The sequence below is a fragment of the Ovis aries genome, chromosome 2 (genome assembly GCF_016772045.2).
Source record: "Ovis aries strain OAR_USU_Benz2616 breed Rambouillet chromosome 2, ARS-UI_Ramb_v3.0, whole genome shotgun sequence".
NCBI classification, from domain to species: domain Eukaryota; kingdom Metazoa; phylum Chordata; class Mammalia; order Artiodactyla; family Bovidae; genus Ovis; species Ovis aries.
In genome coordinates, this window is record NC_056055.1 from 234,524,350 (window position 1) to 234,536,916 (window position 12,567).

The following is a 12,567-nucleotide window of genomic DNA, read 5'->3' on the forward strand; positions in this document are numbered from 1 at the left end:
AGGCAGTGGTTCTGATGGCCCAGGATCCTGTAAGTCTTATGTTGGTCCCAGGGCTTGGCCCGCTCAGCACCTAACAAGGCCATTAGCTCTGGGTCTTTCTGGGGTGGCAGCAGGAATAGAAAACAACAGAGATAAGGCCTCCTAGCAGCACAGGCTCAGCTCAGGGGCTCAGGGGATGGGCCTCCTCTCCTGTCAGAGAGGCCATCCCAGGAGGCTGACTGCTCACACCTGGGCAGCATCCCTGGCTTCATCCCCTCCTGTCTGAGTCTTAGCTCTATTCACTCTCCCCAGATGCTCCACCCAAATGTAAGTTGCAAAGGACCCTGTCACAGGCTTAAATGCAGATGGAAAGGAGTGGGATGAGGTTGGGGGAGGGGCAGTGTGCTGACCGAGGTGCTGAATCTTCATTCCCACCAGGGAAAGGTAATTTCTCCTTACTCTGGGACATCTGCAATTCTAGCCAGCGTCTCTGGGGAAGAAGGAGTGCTGGGAAGCAAAGAAGAAATGAGAAGGAAAGGGAATGAGAGAGGGAGGGAGAAGGAATGAAAGCGAGAGAAAAAGAGAGACGCATTTAGGAGGCATAGTCTCTAAAAAATAGCAAGAGATGGGGACTTTTATTTTGAAATATGCTCATTTTCCTTTGTTTTTCTTTTCTATCTGGTTTAAATTATGTAGATTTTTGTTTACCCTAGATAGAATATAGAATAGAATATAGAACAGTCTTCCATCTTCTTTCAAAATGTTGACAGTTATATCATATTTCTGACTGTTACAAAATGCTCCCCATTCACCCTAGGAATTCAGTGAAGTAGGGGAAGAGTGGCCACTTTGGACCCGAGGACCAGGGGGCTTCCTGCTCTGATGTCGTGTCAAGGGAGGGCCTTTCAGGAAGCTAGAGCCAGAGGCACAAAGCCCAAGCCCTGGTGAGCTCCCCAAAACTGTGGGCTGCAATATGATCAAGTCTGAATGCTCAAGGCACCCAAGGGCTCCTCCAGCCCAATCTGGAGGCCCAGAGAGGGTTGGTTTCTAGTTCAAGGTCATACAGCACATGGCAGAGCCAAACAGGGGAACCCAGGTGAAGAAGAAGAACAAGCAGAGTCAGGAAGTCCTCTCTGAGTGGAGACAGCCCAGTTGAGCATGCTAGTCAGCATCATAGACTTCAGGACGGCTGCTAAGAGACCACTGGCCTCAACGCCATCATTTCACAGGTAAGAATGCTGAGACCCAAATGGGAAGTCACCAGTCCGTGAGGGAGAGCAAGCTCAGACCCAGGTCTCCAGACTCACAGCCATCAGTTTCTCATGCAACCTTTAATCTCCCCGCTGTGGATTCTGATGCCTCCTCCTACCCCCTGGGAACTTGGAGTCAGAGCCAAAGGAGAAGGGGAGTGGCCTGGGTCCCTGCAGCTCCAGGCACTAAGAGCTGGTTACCTTTCTCCATCCTCTTCCCGGAAGAGAACGGAGAATTGGCCTGGACCCCAATGGCCCCTCCTCCGGGGCAGAGTCAGTCGGTGCCTACCCACACCTGGTACCTCCCTTACTGGCAACAGAGTCCAGAGCTAGTAACAGCCACCTGGGCAGCTGCTGGAGCTACTGGGAGTCACAGGTAAGAGAGGGCACTGGGGGTGATGGCCCAAGGAGGTCCCCTGATTCCACAGGGATTTGGGGTTTTTTTTCCTAAAGAAGGGGCTTTTGCCCCCTCTCTCTCTGTAGGCTGAGACCCTGGGCCTGCTTCCTGTACTCACTGCAAACCCCAGGTGAAGCCCCTCAATGACTAAGTTGCCAGATCTACAAATCAGGAATGGGGTCCCAGGCTCAGCACCTCTTCTCCTGCCACCAGGAGGAAGGAGAAGCAGATAAGGGCCCCAGGAAGTCCCAGGAAAAAACAGAGACCAGCTGGAGGTGTGCGCTTCTCACAGGTGTGGGCTGTGGGCCAAGATCTAGACACACCTGTAAATCTGGAGTGGACCCCCACTCAGTCTCACTGACTCATCAGTGACCCTGGACAGCTCCCAGAATAGCCACCTTACTGAGGTCCACTTCTGGTTGGAAAAGATGGGTGGCCGTGGGCTATGGGACAAGTTTAGAAACTCTAGTTCTAAGGTTCTAGCTTGAGGCAGCCTCATGGAATTTGTCCAACAGTCTCCACCCACTTCACCTTCCCTCTTCTTTGAGGGTCTCCCTCTGTCACACTTCTGGAATGCCCTCCTCCACCCGTTTCATTCCTCCATCAACACTTACCCTCCTGTGTTCCTTAGAGTAACTGACTTGTGGTTTTCGATGCCTTCTTCCCCAACCCATGCACATGTATAAAGAAACCTCTTTTGGAGAACAGCTAGTGGTCGGATTTCAGACACCACACCAAGCAGGTGGGAGAAAGATAACAGTGGGAATAGGAAGGCTCCATATAGGCAGCAATACAGCAGCAGTTACTGTGTGGGCACAGACCTGGCCAGAAATGACCGTGGCTCTCATGTACTGAACCAATCCAAGTCCTACTCTTGACCCAGCCTTCAGCCCTCACTCCCCCTCGCCAGCAACCAACAGGCTAATGGTGACTCAATACTGCCTTTCTGTTTTGAGGATCTCCTGGTGGAGGAAAAAAATGATGATGTATATAATATTAGCATCAGAGCACTCAGAATATTAAAATCAGGACTTCCCTTGTGACTCAGTGGCTAAGATTCTGTGTTAAAATGTAGGAGGCCTGGGTTCAATCCCTGATCAGAGAACTAGATCCCACATGTTGCAATTAAAGATCCCGAATGCTGCAATGAAGACTGAAGATTTCCATGAGCCACAACTAGAACCCAGGGCACCCAAATAAATAAATAAATATTTTTTAAAAAAGAATATTGGGATCTCAGGTGGAGAGTGTGGAGCAGATTTTGGTCCTTAACACTTCTGCTTTTGTAATACCTGTCTACCTCCTAGAATAGAAATCTTACTCATCCTTCACATCCCATTCAAGGTGAAGCTGTCCTCGTCATTCAGGTCCAGTGGAACGCAGCGTTCTGCACCCTTGAAGCACTTTGGGTCTCCCACTACCACTAGACCATGAGCATCGTGAAGCAGGGATCTTGTTCCCTGGGGTCATGGGTACAGAGAGGGTCACAGAAAATGTTTGCTAGGGAATTCCCTGGTAGTCCAGGGGTTACAACTTTGCCTTCCAATGCAGCGGGTGTAGGTTCAATCCCTGGTCTGGGAGCTAAGATCCCATATGCCTCGAGGCCAAAAAAAAAAAAGAAACAACATAAAACAGAAGCAATATTGTGACAAATTCAGTAAAAAGACTTTAAAAGTGATTCACATCCAAAAAAAGAACTTATGAAAAAAAGAAAGAAAATCTTTACTGGCTGGAGCTGGTTAGTGTCCAAGCTGGTTAATGTGTCCAAGTTGGGAGGGGGCATAGAGACCAGGAATGGCTCCTCCCTAAAGATGCCCAGGACGAGCACACTGACACACCCCCGGCCAGGCTCTGCCCAGAGAGAACCAGGAAGAGCCGGCAAAGATGAGGAACATTCCTTGATTGTCTTTTTTTTTTTTTTTCATTATAAAATAACTTCTGCTTTTTGCAAAAAGATTACAATAGATATAAGCCTATAAAACAGAAAGTCCCCTCATTCTGCTCCCAGGAGTCAACACCTGTTTACAGTTTGTTGCAGGTCCTTCTAAGCATTCTTGTTTGTACATAAACAAAGATAGCCTTTTCTTTTATAAAAATATGTTCATTTTTAATTTCCTATGAGTTCTGTGCGTGCATGCATCATGTCCGACTCTTTGCGACCCTGAGTTCTATAAATTCCTACAGTTTCTTGGTCAAAAGCCTTCCACATTCTATTTTTAAATTTTATTTATTTATTTATCTCTGGCTGTGCTGGGTCTTCGTTGCTGTGCTCGGGCTTTCTCTAGTCGTAGTGACCAGGACTACTCCCTAGCTGCCATGCACCAGCTTCTCAGTGTGGTGAATTTTCTTGTTGTGGCGCACAGACTTAGTTGCCCTGCAGCCATGTGGGATCTTCCCAGCCCAGGGATCAAACCCATGGCCCCTGCATTGGCAGGCAGATTGTTCGCCGCTGGACCATGAGGGAAGTTCCTTGCTCATTTTAAATGTCTTGCTTTCCTAAGTAAACTTTTTTTCTTATAACATGTTCATTGTAGAAAAATTGTGAAATACAGTCAAGACACACAGAGTACATATTCCCATCAGCCACTGCTCAGAGATAACCACTGTTCATGTCTAGGTGATTACGTTTGCTGGTTTTTCTCCATGTGAGTACATGTGTTTGTTTACAAAAATTGGAACACACTCTCCTGTTGTTCGCTAGTTTATTTTTTTCCTCCGCTTAATACTAGATTGTGTGCATTTTCCCATATTGTTGAATAGTCTTCTACAGCATCAATTTAATACAATAAGGTTGTTTGACCTTGAGGTCCCCCTAGTAGCCTGTTTGTCCTGACTCCCCTTCTGAGTAGGGAGCCTGCTGCAACAGTGAGCCAGAGCCTGTTGCACCAGGGTTTAACCTTGGCCTGCCCCCTACTTTCAGGAAGGGAAGGCCCAGGAAGGCCTTGAATACCTGCCGCCTCACCCCTCCTGGGATAAGGTCCCAACACCCCACGGATGGGCCCAGGGCCCCCCTGCAACTTCTCCACTGCCGCCCACCGGTGCAGTAAGTAGATACCTGCTGCTTTCCAACCCTGCTGCTCACTTAGACCCTGGGCTTCTTGAGTCCTGCAGGGTGGGGGACTTGGGCAATCCTGACCTTGAAGTGGAGCAGGGAGGCTGGAATCAAGTGGAAGGGGAGGAGTGGAGTGCCACTTGCCCTTGTACTTCAGCCAGCTCTTCAGCCAGCTTTTCCTCATGCTGCTGGGACTGGAGGAGTAACAGGGGCAGATGGGGATTGGGGGAGGATAGGGGAAGGAGCTGAGCCACTTGAAAGTTTTCTGGTTCCCAAAGCAAATAGCCAACTTCCCAGCCCATGCTCTGCCCCAGGAATTTACCAGCCAAATAGTAAGGAATTAAGTGTGATCCTGGACCAGACTCTTATCCACTCTTTGGGCAGCGGGCAGTGGTTGGGGGGGGCGGTCTCAGTTTCCCCTCCAATGTACCACGTGGTTCTTAAGGCAAATTCCCTGCTCTGGAATTCTGTAACCCAATTCAAACCCATGTTTTCCCAAATGCTCTCTTTTCTCTCCAAGCCCCTGAAGACCGTATGGTTGGTTAAATCTAATTGTGCGCCAGGGCTTGTTTGAGGGGTCATTAACATAATGTGTATTATTAGCTGTCAACTTGTTTAATCCTCACAACAAGCCTAAGAGGAGGTACCCACTTTTATTCCCATTTCACAGATGAGAACACAGCCCGTAGAGTTAAAATGATTTTCCACATTAAATGGTAAAGCTCAGATATGAACCCAGGGCTGTGGGACCCCCAAGCCCACACTCCTTATTATCAGCCCATCCACATACCACTGTGCTGTGTGTGCAGAGATCATTCTTCCCTTGCTACAGTTGAGGAAACTGCGACCAGAGAGGGGAGGTGGATTCCTCAAGGTCATACAGCGTGTTCATGGCAGAGCTGGGTGAAGCCAGGCTTTCTGCCTCCCAGCCCACCCTCACCTCCTGTGCTGCCTGGCTAGCTTTCAAAGAGGGAAGCTGCTGAGCTAGAAACAGTCCTTGGACTGGAGTCAAATGCCCAGAACTGATTGGGGCAGTCAGGTAGAAAAGGTTATGTTTGCTCAGCCCAGCTTGGTTCTACCCTCCCCTGGCTCAGTTCCGGGAAGTGTTGACTTTGGGCAGGTCCCAAAGGAGCAGAGGTGACATTACCTGTGGGCGGGGGAGCCCCTTCCCCACTCTCCTCTTAGCCCCACTGTGCTCTCCACTCCCGCACTCTGCCATTCAATCTCTTACCTGACAAACCCTTACTGAGCGGCTACTATGTGGTAGCGCTGAGATGAGCAGGGACAGGTTTGTCTCAGGTCTCCATCAGAGAGGCGATAGTGACCAGACAGTCATAGCACACGCGCAGAGGGCTGGGCTTGGACAAGAGGAGAGAAAATCAGAGGGGCCACTGGGGGAGGTACCGTGGAAGTCGAGACCTGCAGCATGAGTGAGAGCTGGGGACAGTGTTCCGGGCAACGGGAACAGCATGTGCTAGGGATAGGAGGCCAGAAATGAGATCATGTGGTTAAAGCATTGAATGTGAGCCAAAGAGGCAGCCTCTGCATCTCAGCTTCTTCATCTGCTAAGTGGAGGTGGCAGCTTGCTACGGGCTAAGACGCGGTATGGAAAGCACCTGTGTTGTAGCATCACTCCTCTCTCTTTCAGTCCACAAACACGTGCCTAGCACCAAGTGCCAACACTGGGGGAAATGAACTATGGCTTGCTTGTCCAAGGCCACTCAGTCTTTGCCTCCAAGCCTGTGACTGCTCTGTACCAGTCCTCCTTCAGACCTGGGGCCCCAATATTATGTGGGGCCCCAGCTACTGAGGGCCAGGGAACAGCCCGCCCTTGGGGAGCACTCCGCTGCCCCTGCCCTGATGCCTCTGTCCCTTCGTCCCCAGACGTGGGTGGCCTGCCGGCGGCAGCGATCATCATCCCAACCCTGCTCTCCTCGTCCACTCTCCTGATCATCAGCTTCATCTTATGGAAAACTTGCCGCCGGCTGTCTCGGGTCACCCACCCCCGCCTGCCACCCACATGAGGGCCCAGGTGAGCCACTTAAGCACCTTCAGCACGGGGGGCGGTTCTAAATCAGCTTTATTCTTTGTCTCCCATAAGAGAAGAAATTCTCCTCGTTGTCTTGAAGCAACAAGGGATGATGTACTGGGTTGGATAAAGCCTCGCAGAGGCCACAGCCACATGTGCGGCCTCACAGTCCAGGTTCTGCTGGATGTAATCATCAACCCTGCAGGTCAAGGAAGCTCATTCTGCAGCCCCTGTAACTGTGGCTCTGGGTGACTATGAGACCTAGGCTGCCCTTACCACACTGCCCCCTTACCTTCCAGGGATGCTCCCTGCCTGGTGGGGCCTCCACAGGGAACCTGACCAAGGAGCAGAAAGTCCTCCTCCCGGGACCGAATGAGAACACTCCTTGTTTCACCCCGGTTGTGGCATGGCTTATCACAGTATCCAAGGCTTGCAGTCCTTCAGTCTTTCCACTTCTCATATCTCTAAACACTCGCATTGCCAGTGCTTTCCTGAGGTCATGCTGTTTCAGCTTTTTCTATGGTTCTTAGAGGAGAGTATAGCCCTATGGCCCCTGGCAGGCAAGGCTTGGATGGCACGGAAATTGCCAGGAGACTCCTCGTCTACCACCTGAAACCTGGGATTCAGAGGAGCAACAAAGTGAGGAAATTGGGTCTCACGCAGCTTAATACAAAAGCCCAGAATTCGCAGCACTGCCCTAAGATGTAGGGATGTCTGTTCTGACTGTCTGCCAGCCACAGGTCCATGGCGTCTTACATTTATCCAGTGGTACCCAGCTGTGTAACAAGTGCCAGGCATGCCAGGTGCTGGATTATAACAACAAATGAGACCCAAACTAGAATCTAGCAGCTGTTACAGAACAATGATAACAGAGTGTGAGAAGTGCTTGGATAGAGTACAGGAGTCTAGCAGAGCGTAAAGCAGAGACCAACAACAAGCTAGAGGGGGAGGGTTAGGGAAAGTTTCCAAGAAGTGGCATCTAAACTGGGACCTGAGGATGATGGGAAGTTGCTGGAAGGAAGGTGGGAAAGGATAGTAGAGGCAGAGAGAAAAGAAAGTACAGGGTAAGGTGATGGCAAACTATGGCCCACTTTTTAGTGTTATAAATACAGTTTACTGAGACATAGTCATGCCCATTCATTTATGCACTGTCTCTGACTGCTCTTGCTTTACACAGCAGAGTGGCATAGTTGTCACAGAGACTCTTTGGCTCACAAAGCTTAAAACATTTACTATCTTGTCCTTGAAAGAAAAATATTGCTGACTCCTAGAAGTTAGAGAGCTTCTACTGTCCCTTAGGAACATAATGGCTGTAGGGTTGAGGGTGAGAACTCTACAATAAGCATCTCACAGCGAGTGCTTCTTCTCTTAGTCACTGTGGATTGATCCAGAAGTAGACACACCTGATTTAAACTGACCTAATCAAATTCTCTCTTCCCAGGAATTTGAATTGTGGAATGTGACACCCAGAAATGGAGCTGAGTTATATTAATGCCTGTCAACCTCTGCTGCTGAGACCCCTGGAGCTACCCTGCTCCTTTCAAAGACCCATTTATCAATACTCCTTTTGATTCTGAAAGTCCTTGCAATCAATTCCCCAAACTTTTAATTTTCATTTCTTTCAGAATCAGTTTGTTACTTTTCAAGAAAAAACTTTAACTAAAATGAACAGTGAAGAGAGATGAAGTTGGTGGGGTATACAGTCAGCATGGTCCAGTGTATGTATAATAGGACCCGCATATGAAATTTTGCATTTTCTAAGTAGCCACATTTTAAAAATTGAAGTTAGTGAAATTAACATTAACAATGTTTCATTTCAACCAATATAGATAAATATTATCATTTCAGTATCTAGTCAAGATTTTTAAACTGCTAATGAGATGTTTTACATTCTTCTCTTTGAACCATGTCTTTGAAATGTGGGGTGTATTTTACACATACAGCATATCTCAAATAAGACTGGCCACGAGTGCTCCATAGCCACATGAGGCTGGTCGCTTGCCTAATGGATAGCACAGATTAAGATATTCAAGGTGATGAAGGATCTGCTAAGAAGTCCTGGCCTCATTCTGAAAGCAGTGGGCATCCCCTGAAGAGATTCAAATCAAGAAGTAACATGACAAAATATATATATAACTTTAGGAAGATCACTCTGACTTCCACTTACAGAATGGACAGGAAAGGACTTGAAGCTCGAGGTAGGGAGATCAGTTAGGAGGAGCTGAAGAGAGAATGAGAGGTAAAGATGTTGATGATAGACTTTGGTGGCAGCAGCTGAAATATTAAGATGCAGTCCTTCCCATCACTCCATCTCACATATCTTCCCCTATTCTCTCTGGCAACCAAAGAGGCAAATCTATGATCTTTAAGGCATAGCCCCCGGTAGTTATGCCTGCAAAGTGGTCCACAATAGGAGATCAATCAACAGATGTGTCTTTCCTCCCTCAATGGAATGTCCTCTGAATGCTCCTGCTCGCACCTAACTGCTGATCCTGAAATTTGAAAGACAGGAATATTGGCCCAATCTATGGTAAACTGGAGGTCCTGTCCTAGGAAGTTTCCAGCAACTCTAAGAAGAGCTTTCTGCTGCATGGGTGAAGGTGGAAAGTTATATTTAACCAGAGTTGTGGTTTTGCTTAGAGAGTATACATACAACAAATAAAAAAGAGGCAAGGAAGTAGTGGGTAAATGCAAGGGAATGATGATAAAAATAACTATGGAATTTAAGCCGGCATGGGAATATTTAAGAGATATTCATAAAAATTCCAGTTCTCCAACCCCACCCCTTGCTTCTGGACTCTGGGAAGAAATGCACTTTTCTGTCCATTTGAGGCTAGGTGTGGCCATGTGGCTAGTTCTGGCCAATTAGATTACAGACTCTAGATGGAGCATTTAATTGCCAAGACCCTCCAGAGTTCTCTTTCCCCTCTCACATATTGACCAATGTTATTTGAAATGGTGGCTTTTCCATCAGCCTGGGTTTCTCACTATGAAAAGCAGAGTCCTCTGTCGACCAACAATGTTCAAGTTGTGTGAGCAGAAAATAAATCTTTCTTCACTGTATTAAAGCTTACAATGCAAGCCTTAAATATAAACCTGAAATATTGGCATTGTTTGTTACTACAGCACCACATAGCCTAGCCTGACTGATATAACCAGAAGAGAGGACATTAACAGGGAGGGAGAAAATGCAAAATGAAAGATTAATAGATTTCAGTTCCTGGCACTGAAGATTGATGGAGTCACAATAGGAGAGAGGAGAATAACTGGAAAGACACGAGGTATTGTTAGAGCGTTAAATTCATGGCAAGGTCTAGGACAAGATCTCTGAAGCAAGCAACTGAGAGAACAATGTCAGGAGGATCATCTCTGTGTGTGTTGAAACTGTCAAAGATTAAGACAGAAATAACGTCGAAGAGGGTTAACAGGCAGAAGCCAAAATTCTTATTGCTTCTCTTCCTGCGAGGAAGACATGAATGCCATGAAGGCAAAGACTTCTGTGCTCACATTTATGTCCCCAGTGCCCGGGACAGCACCTGCCGCAGGGAAGACACTATATACTTGCTGAATGAATGAGCAGAAGAAGGAGAGAACAGTACACCATACGTTTTGACAAATAAATTTAATTCAGGGAAGAGAGCACTTTCCAGTTCTTACTCCTTTGATTCTGTGTTTTTCTGCAGTACCTTTCCCCCAGACCACAGTGGCTGTTCTCTTTGTCCACGAGTCTGCTTGTTGATCTATCTTCTTGTTGCCAGAAATCTCAAGGAGCTACTTTTTAAACTTATCCCCAGAGGCTTGCATGCTGGCAACTCTAGCTAATACCATCCCCCATGTTACAAAACACCAGTGTTATTTTCTCCTCCACCTTCTCCCTCATTCTTCATCCAACTTCATTGCCAAATATCTTTTGTTTACTTCCAGACCTATCTCAGATCCGTCCACCCCTACAGCCAATGCCTCAATCCAGATTCTCATTATCTCTTCCCTGGCCTAGAACAAGCATCCCCTCCTAATCAACCTACTTTCTGTTTGCTTCTAATCCCTGTCTATTATCTAGTTATCTACTGCTGCATTAAAATTACCTTAAATTTTTTGTTAAAACTTAAAGCCACAAATATTTATTATCTCGAAGTTTCTGTGGGTCAGGAATCTGGGCATGGCTTAGGGGGTGCCTCTGGCTCAGGGTCTCTCACATGACTGCCAGCAAGCGTTGACCAGGGCTACAGTCATCCCAGTGTTCACCTGGAGGAGGATCCAACTTCAAGCCCAGTAATGGCTATTAGAAGCCCTCAAGTCTTTGTTATTGGACAGAGACATCCATTTCTGGACACCTAAACCTCTCCATAGGACAGCTTGTAATGTGGAAGATGTCTTCCCCCAAGAGCAAGTGAGCAAGTGAGTAAGTAAAGTAGCTCAGTCATGTCCGACTCTTTGCAACCCTGTGGACTGTAGCCCACCAGGCTCCTCTGTCCATGGAATTCTCCAGGCAAGAATACTGGAGTGGGTTGCCATTTCCTTCTCCAGGGGATCTTCCCAACCCAGGGATCGAACCCGGGTCTCCTGCATTGCAGGCAGACGATTTATCCTCTGAGCCACCAGCGAAGCCCCAGGGTATCAAAGACGGAAGCTACAGGTTTTTTGTTGTAATTTAATCTCAGAAGTGGTAACCCATCACTTCTAACATAGTCTGTTCATTAGAATGGAATCAACAAGCCCAGTCCATACTGGAGAGAGAGAGAGAGAGAGAGAGAGAGAGAGAGAGAGAGAGAGAGAGAGAGAGAGAGAGAGAGAGAATCATAGCAGGGTGTGAATACTGAAGTTTGAGGTCACTGGGGACATCTTGGAGACTGCATATCACAACCCCTTCACTGCCTCTAATGAGCCACCTAAAGTGCAAAGCTGATTTCTTCTCTCCCTTTCTCAGAAATTTCTGTTAACTTGCCAGCACTACCACATTGCCTTTCATAATGGCTCAATCGCTGTTGCATTCTCATCTTCCAGTTCCTGAGAAAGTGCACAGAATTACTGCACCACTATCCCTTTACACACCATTTCCCTGGTTTGGAAAACTTCCCTCAGTCTTCCCAGGCTTTTCTACCTGGCCAGCTCCTACTTTTCCACCAAGGTTTCTGCTTCCATCCACTGCTTCTGCCAGGCCCACTCTAGCAGGCAGTTTCACTAACCAGACCTCGCTTGCAACCCTCTGTTTCCCACTAACACACAACTTACCACACCAAGTTATAATTGTTTCCATTTGGATCTCTCACAGGATCTCAGATTCAACACATTCAGAAGTTCATTTCTGCTTACTTTTATATCAGTGAGATTTAGCAGGAGTGGATCTTGCAGGCTCACCATCTTCAATGGAGATGTATGCCAGTGAAAAGTGTTAGTTGCTCAGTCGTGTCCAACTCTTTGCGACCCCACGGTCTGTCCATGGAATTCTCCAGACAAGAATACTGGAGTGGGTTGCCATTCCCTTCTCCAAGGAATCTTCCCAACTTGGGGATCAAACCAGGGTCTCCTGCATTGTGCGTAGATTCTTTGCCATCTGAACTACCAGGGAAGTCCATCTTCAGCGGAGATGTACAGAACAAGTTATAGAACCTCACCATCTTGACTGGTGTTATTTAAATGCCCAGAGGGCAGTCATGTGGTTATAGGGTCTTACTAAATAAATACCTGTGGGGCTCCTAAGACAATCATGGTCCCCACAGGATTCCACAGGAAGAGGGCTGGGTGAGTATGATTGAGAAGTTCCTCCAGAGGGGGCAGAGCTGCTTCCCTACCTACCTCCACTAGTACTTAACACTATCTATTCTAGACAAGTTACTTCATTTCAAAGTCTCCTTTTCCT

General features: G+C 47.5%; 1 protein-coding gene across 2 annotated transcripts; it reads left to right on the forward strand.

The window, feature by feature from the left end:
- The first annotated feature begins 784 nt into the window (after positions 1-784).
- LOC114113235 (uncharacterized) lies at positions 785-10,817 on the forward strand. 2 transcript variants are annotated; one of them, XR_009599667.1, is made up of 5 exons: positions 1,539-1,605; positions 1,713-1,901; positions 4,547-4,669; positions 6,563-6,710; positions 8,149-10,817. XR_009599667.1 is itself a non-coding variant. In XM_042244416.2 (4 exons), exons 1-4 carry the CDS (start codon positions 1,229-1,231, stop codon positions 8,197-8,199), a joined length of 699 nt encoding a protein of 232 aa, XP_042100350.1. In that variant the 5' UTR covers positions 785-1,228; the 3' UTR covers positions 8,200-10,817. The 2 variants fall into 2 exon arrangements, 1 of the variants encoding a protein (XP_042100350.1); XM_042244416.2 differs by lacking the exon at positions 1,713-1,901 and having other exon boundaries at positions 785-1,605.
- The last annotated feature ends 1,750 nt before the right edge of the window (positions 10,818-12,567 follow it).

Bases quoted from the DNA above. Each gene is read 5' to 3' on its own strand.
- LOC114113235 (XM_042244416.2), top strand. From the start codon at position 1,229: ATGGGAAGTCACCAGTCCGTGAGGGAGAGCAAGCTCAGACCCAGGTCT. The intron at 1,606-4,546 runs GTAAGAGAGGGC...CCCTACTTTCAG, and splicing joins GGAGCTACTGGGAGTCACAG to GAAGGGAAGGCCCAGGAAGG. The intron at 6,711-8,148 runs GTGAGCCACTTA...CTCTCTTCCCAG, and splicing joins CCACCCACATGAGGGCCCAG to GAATTTGAATTGTGGAATGT.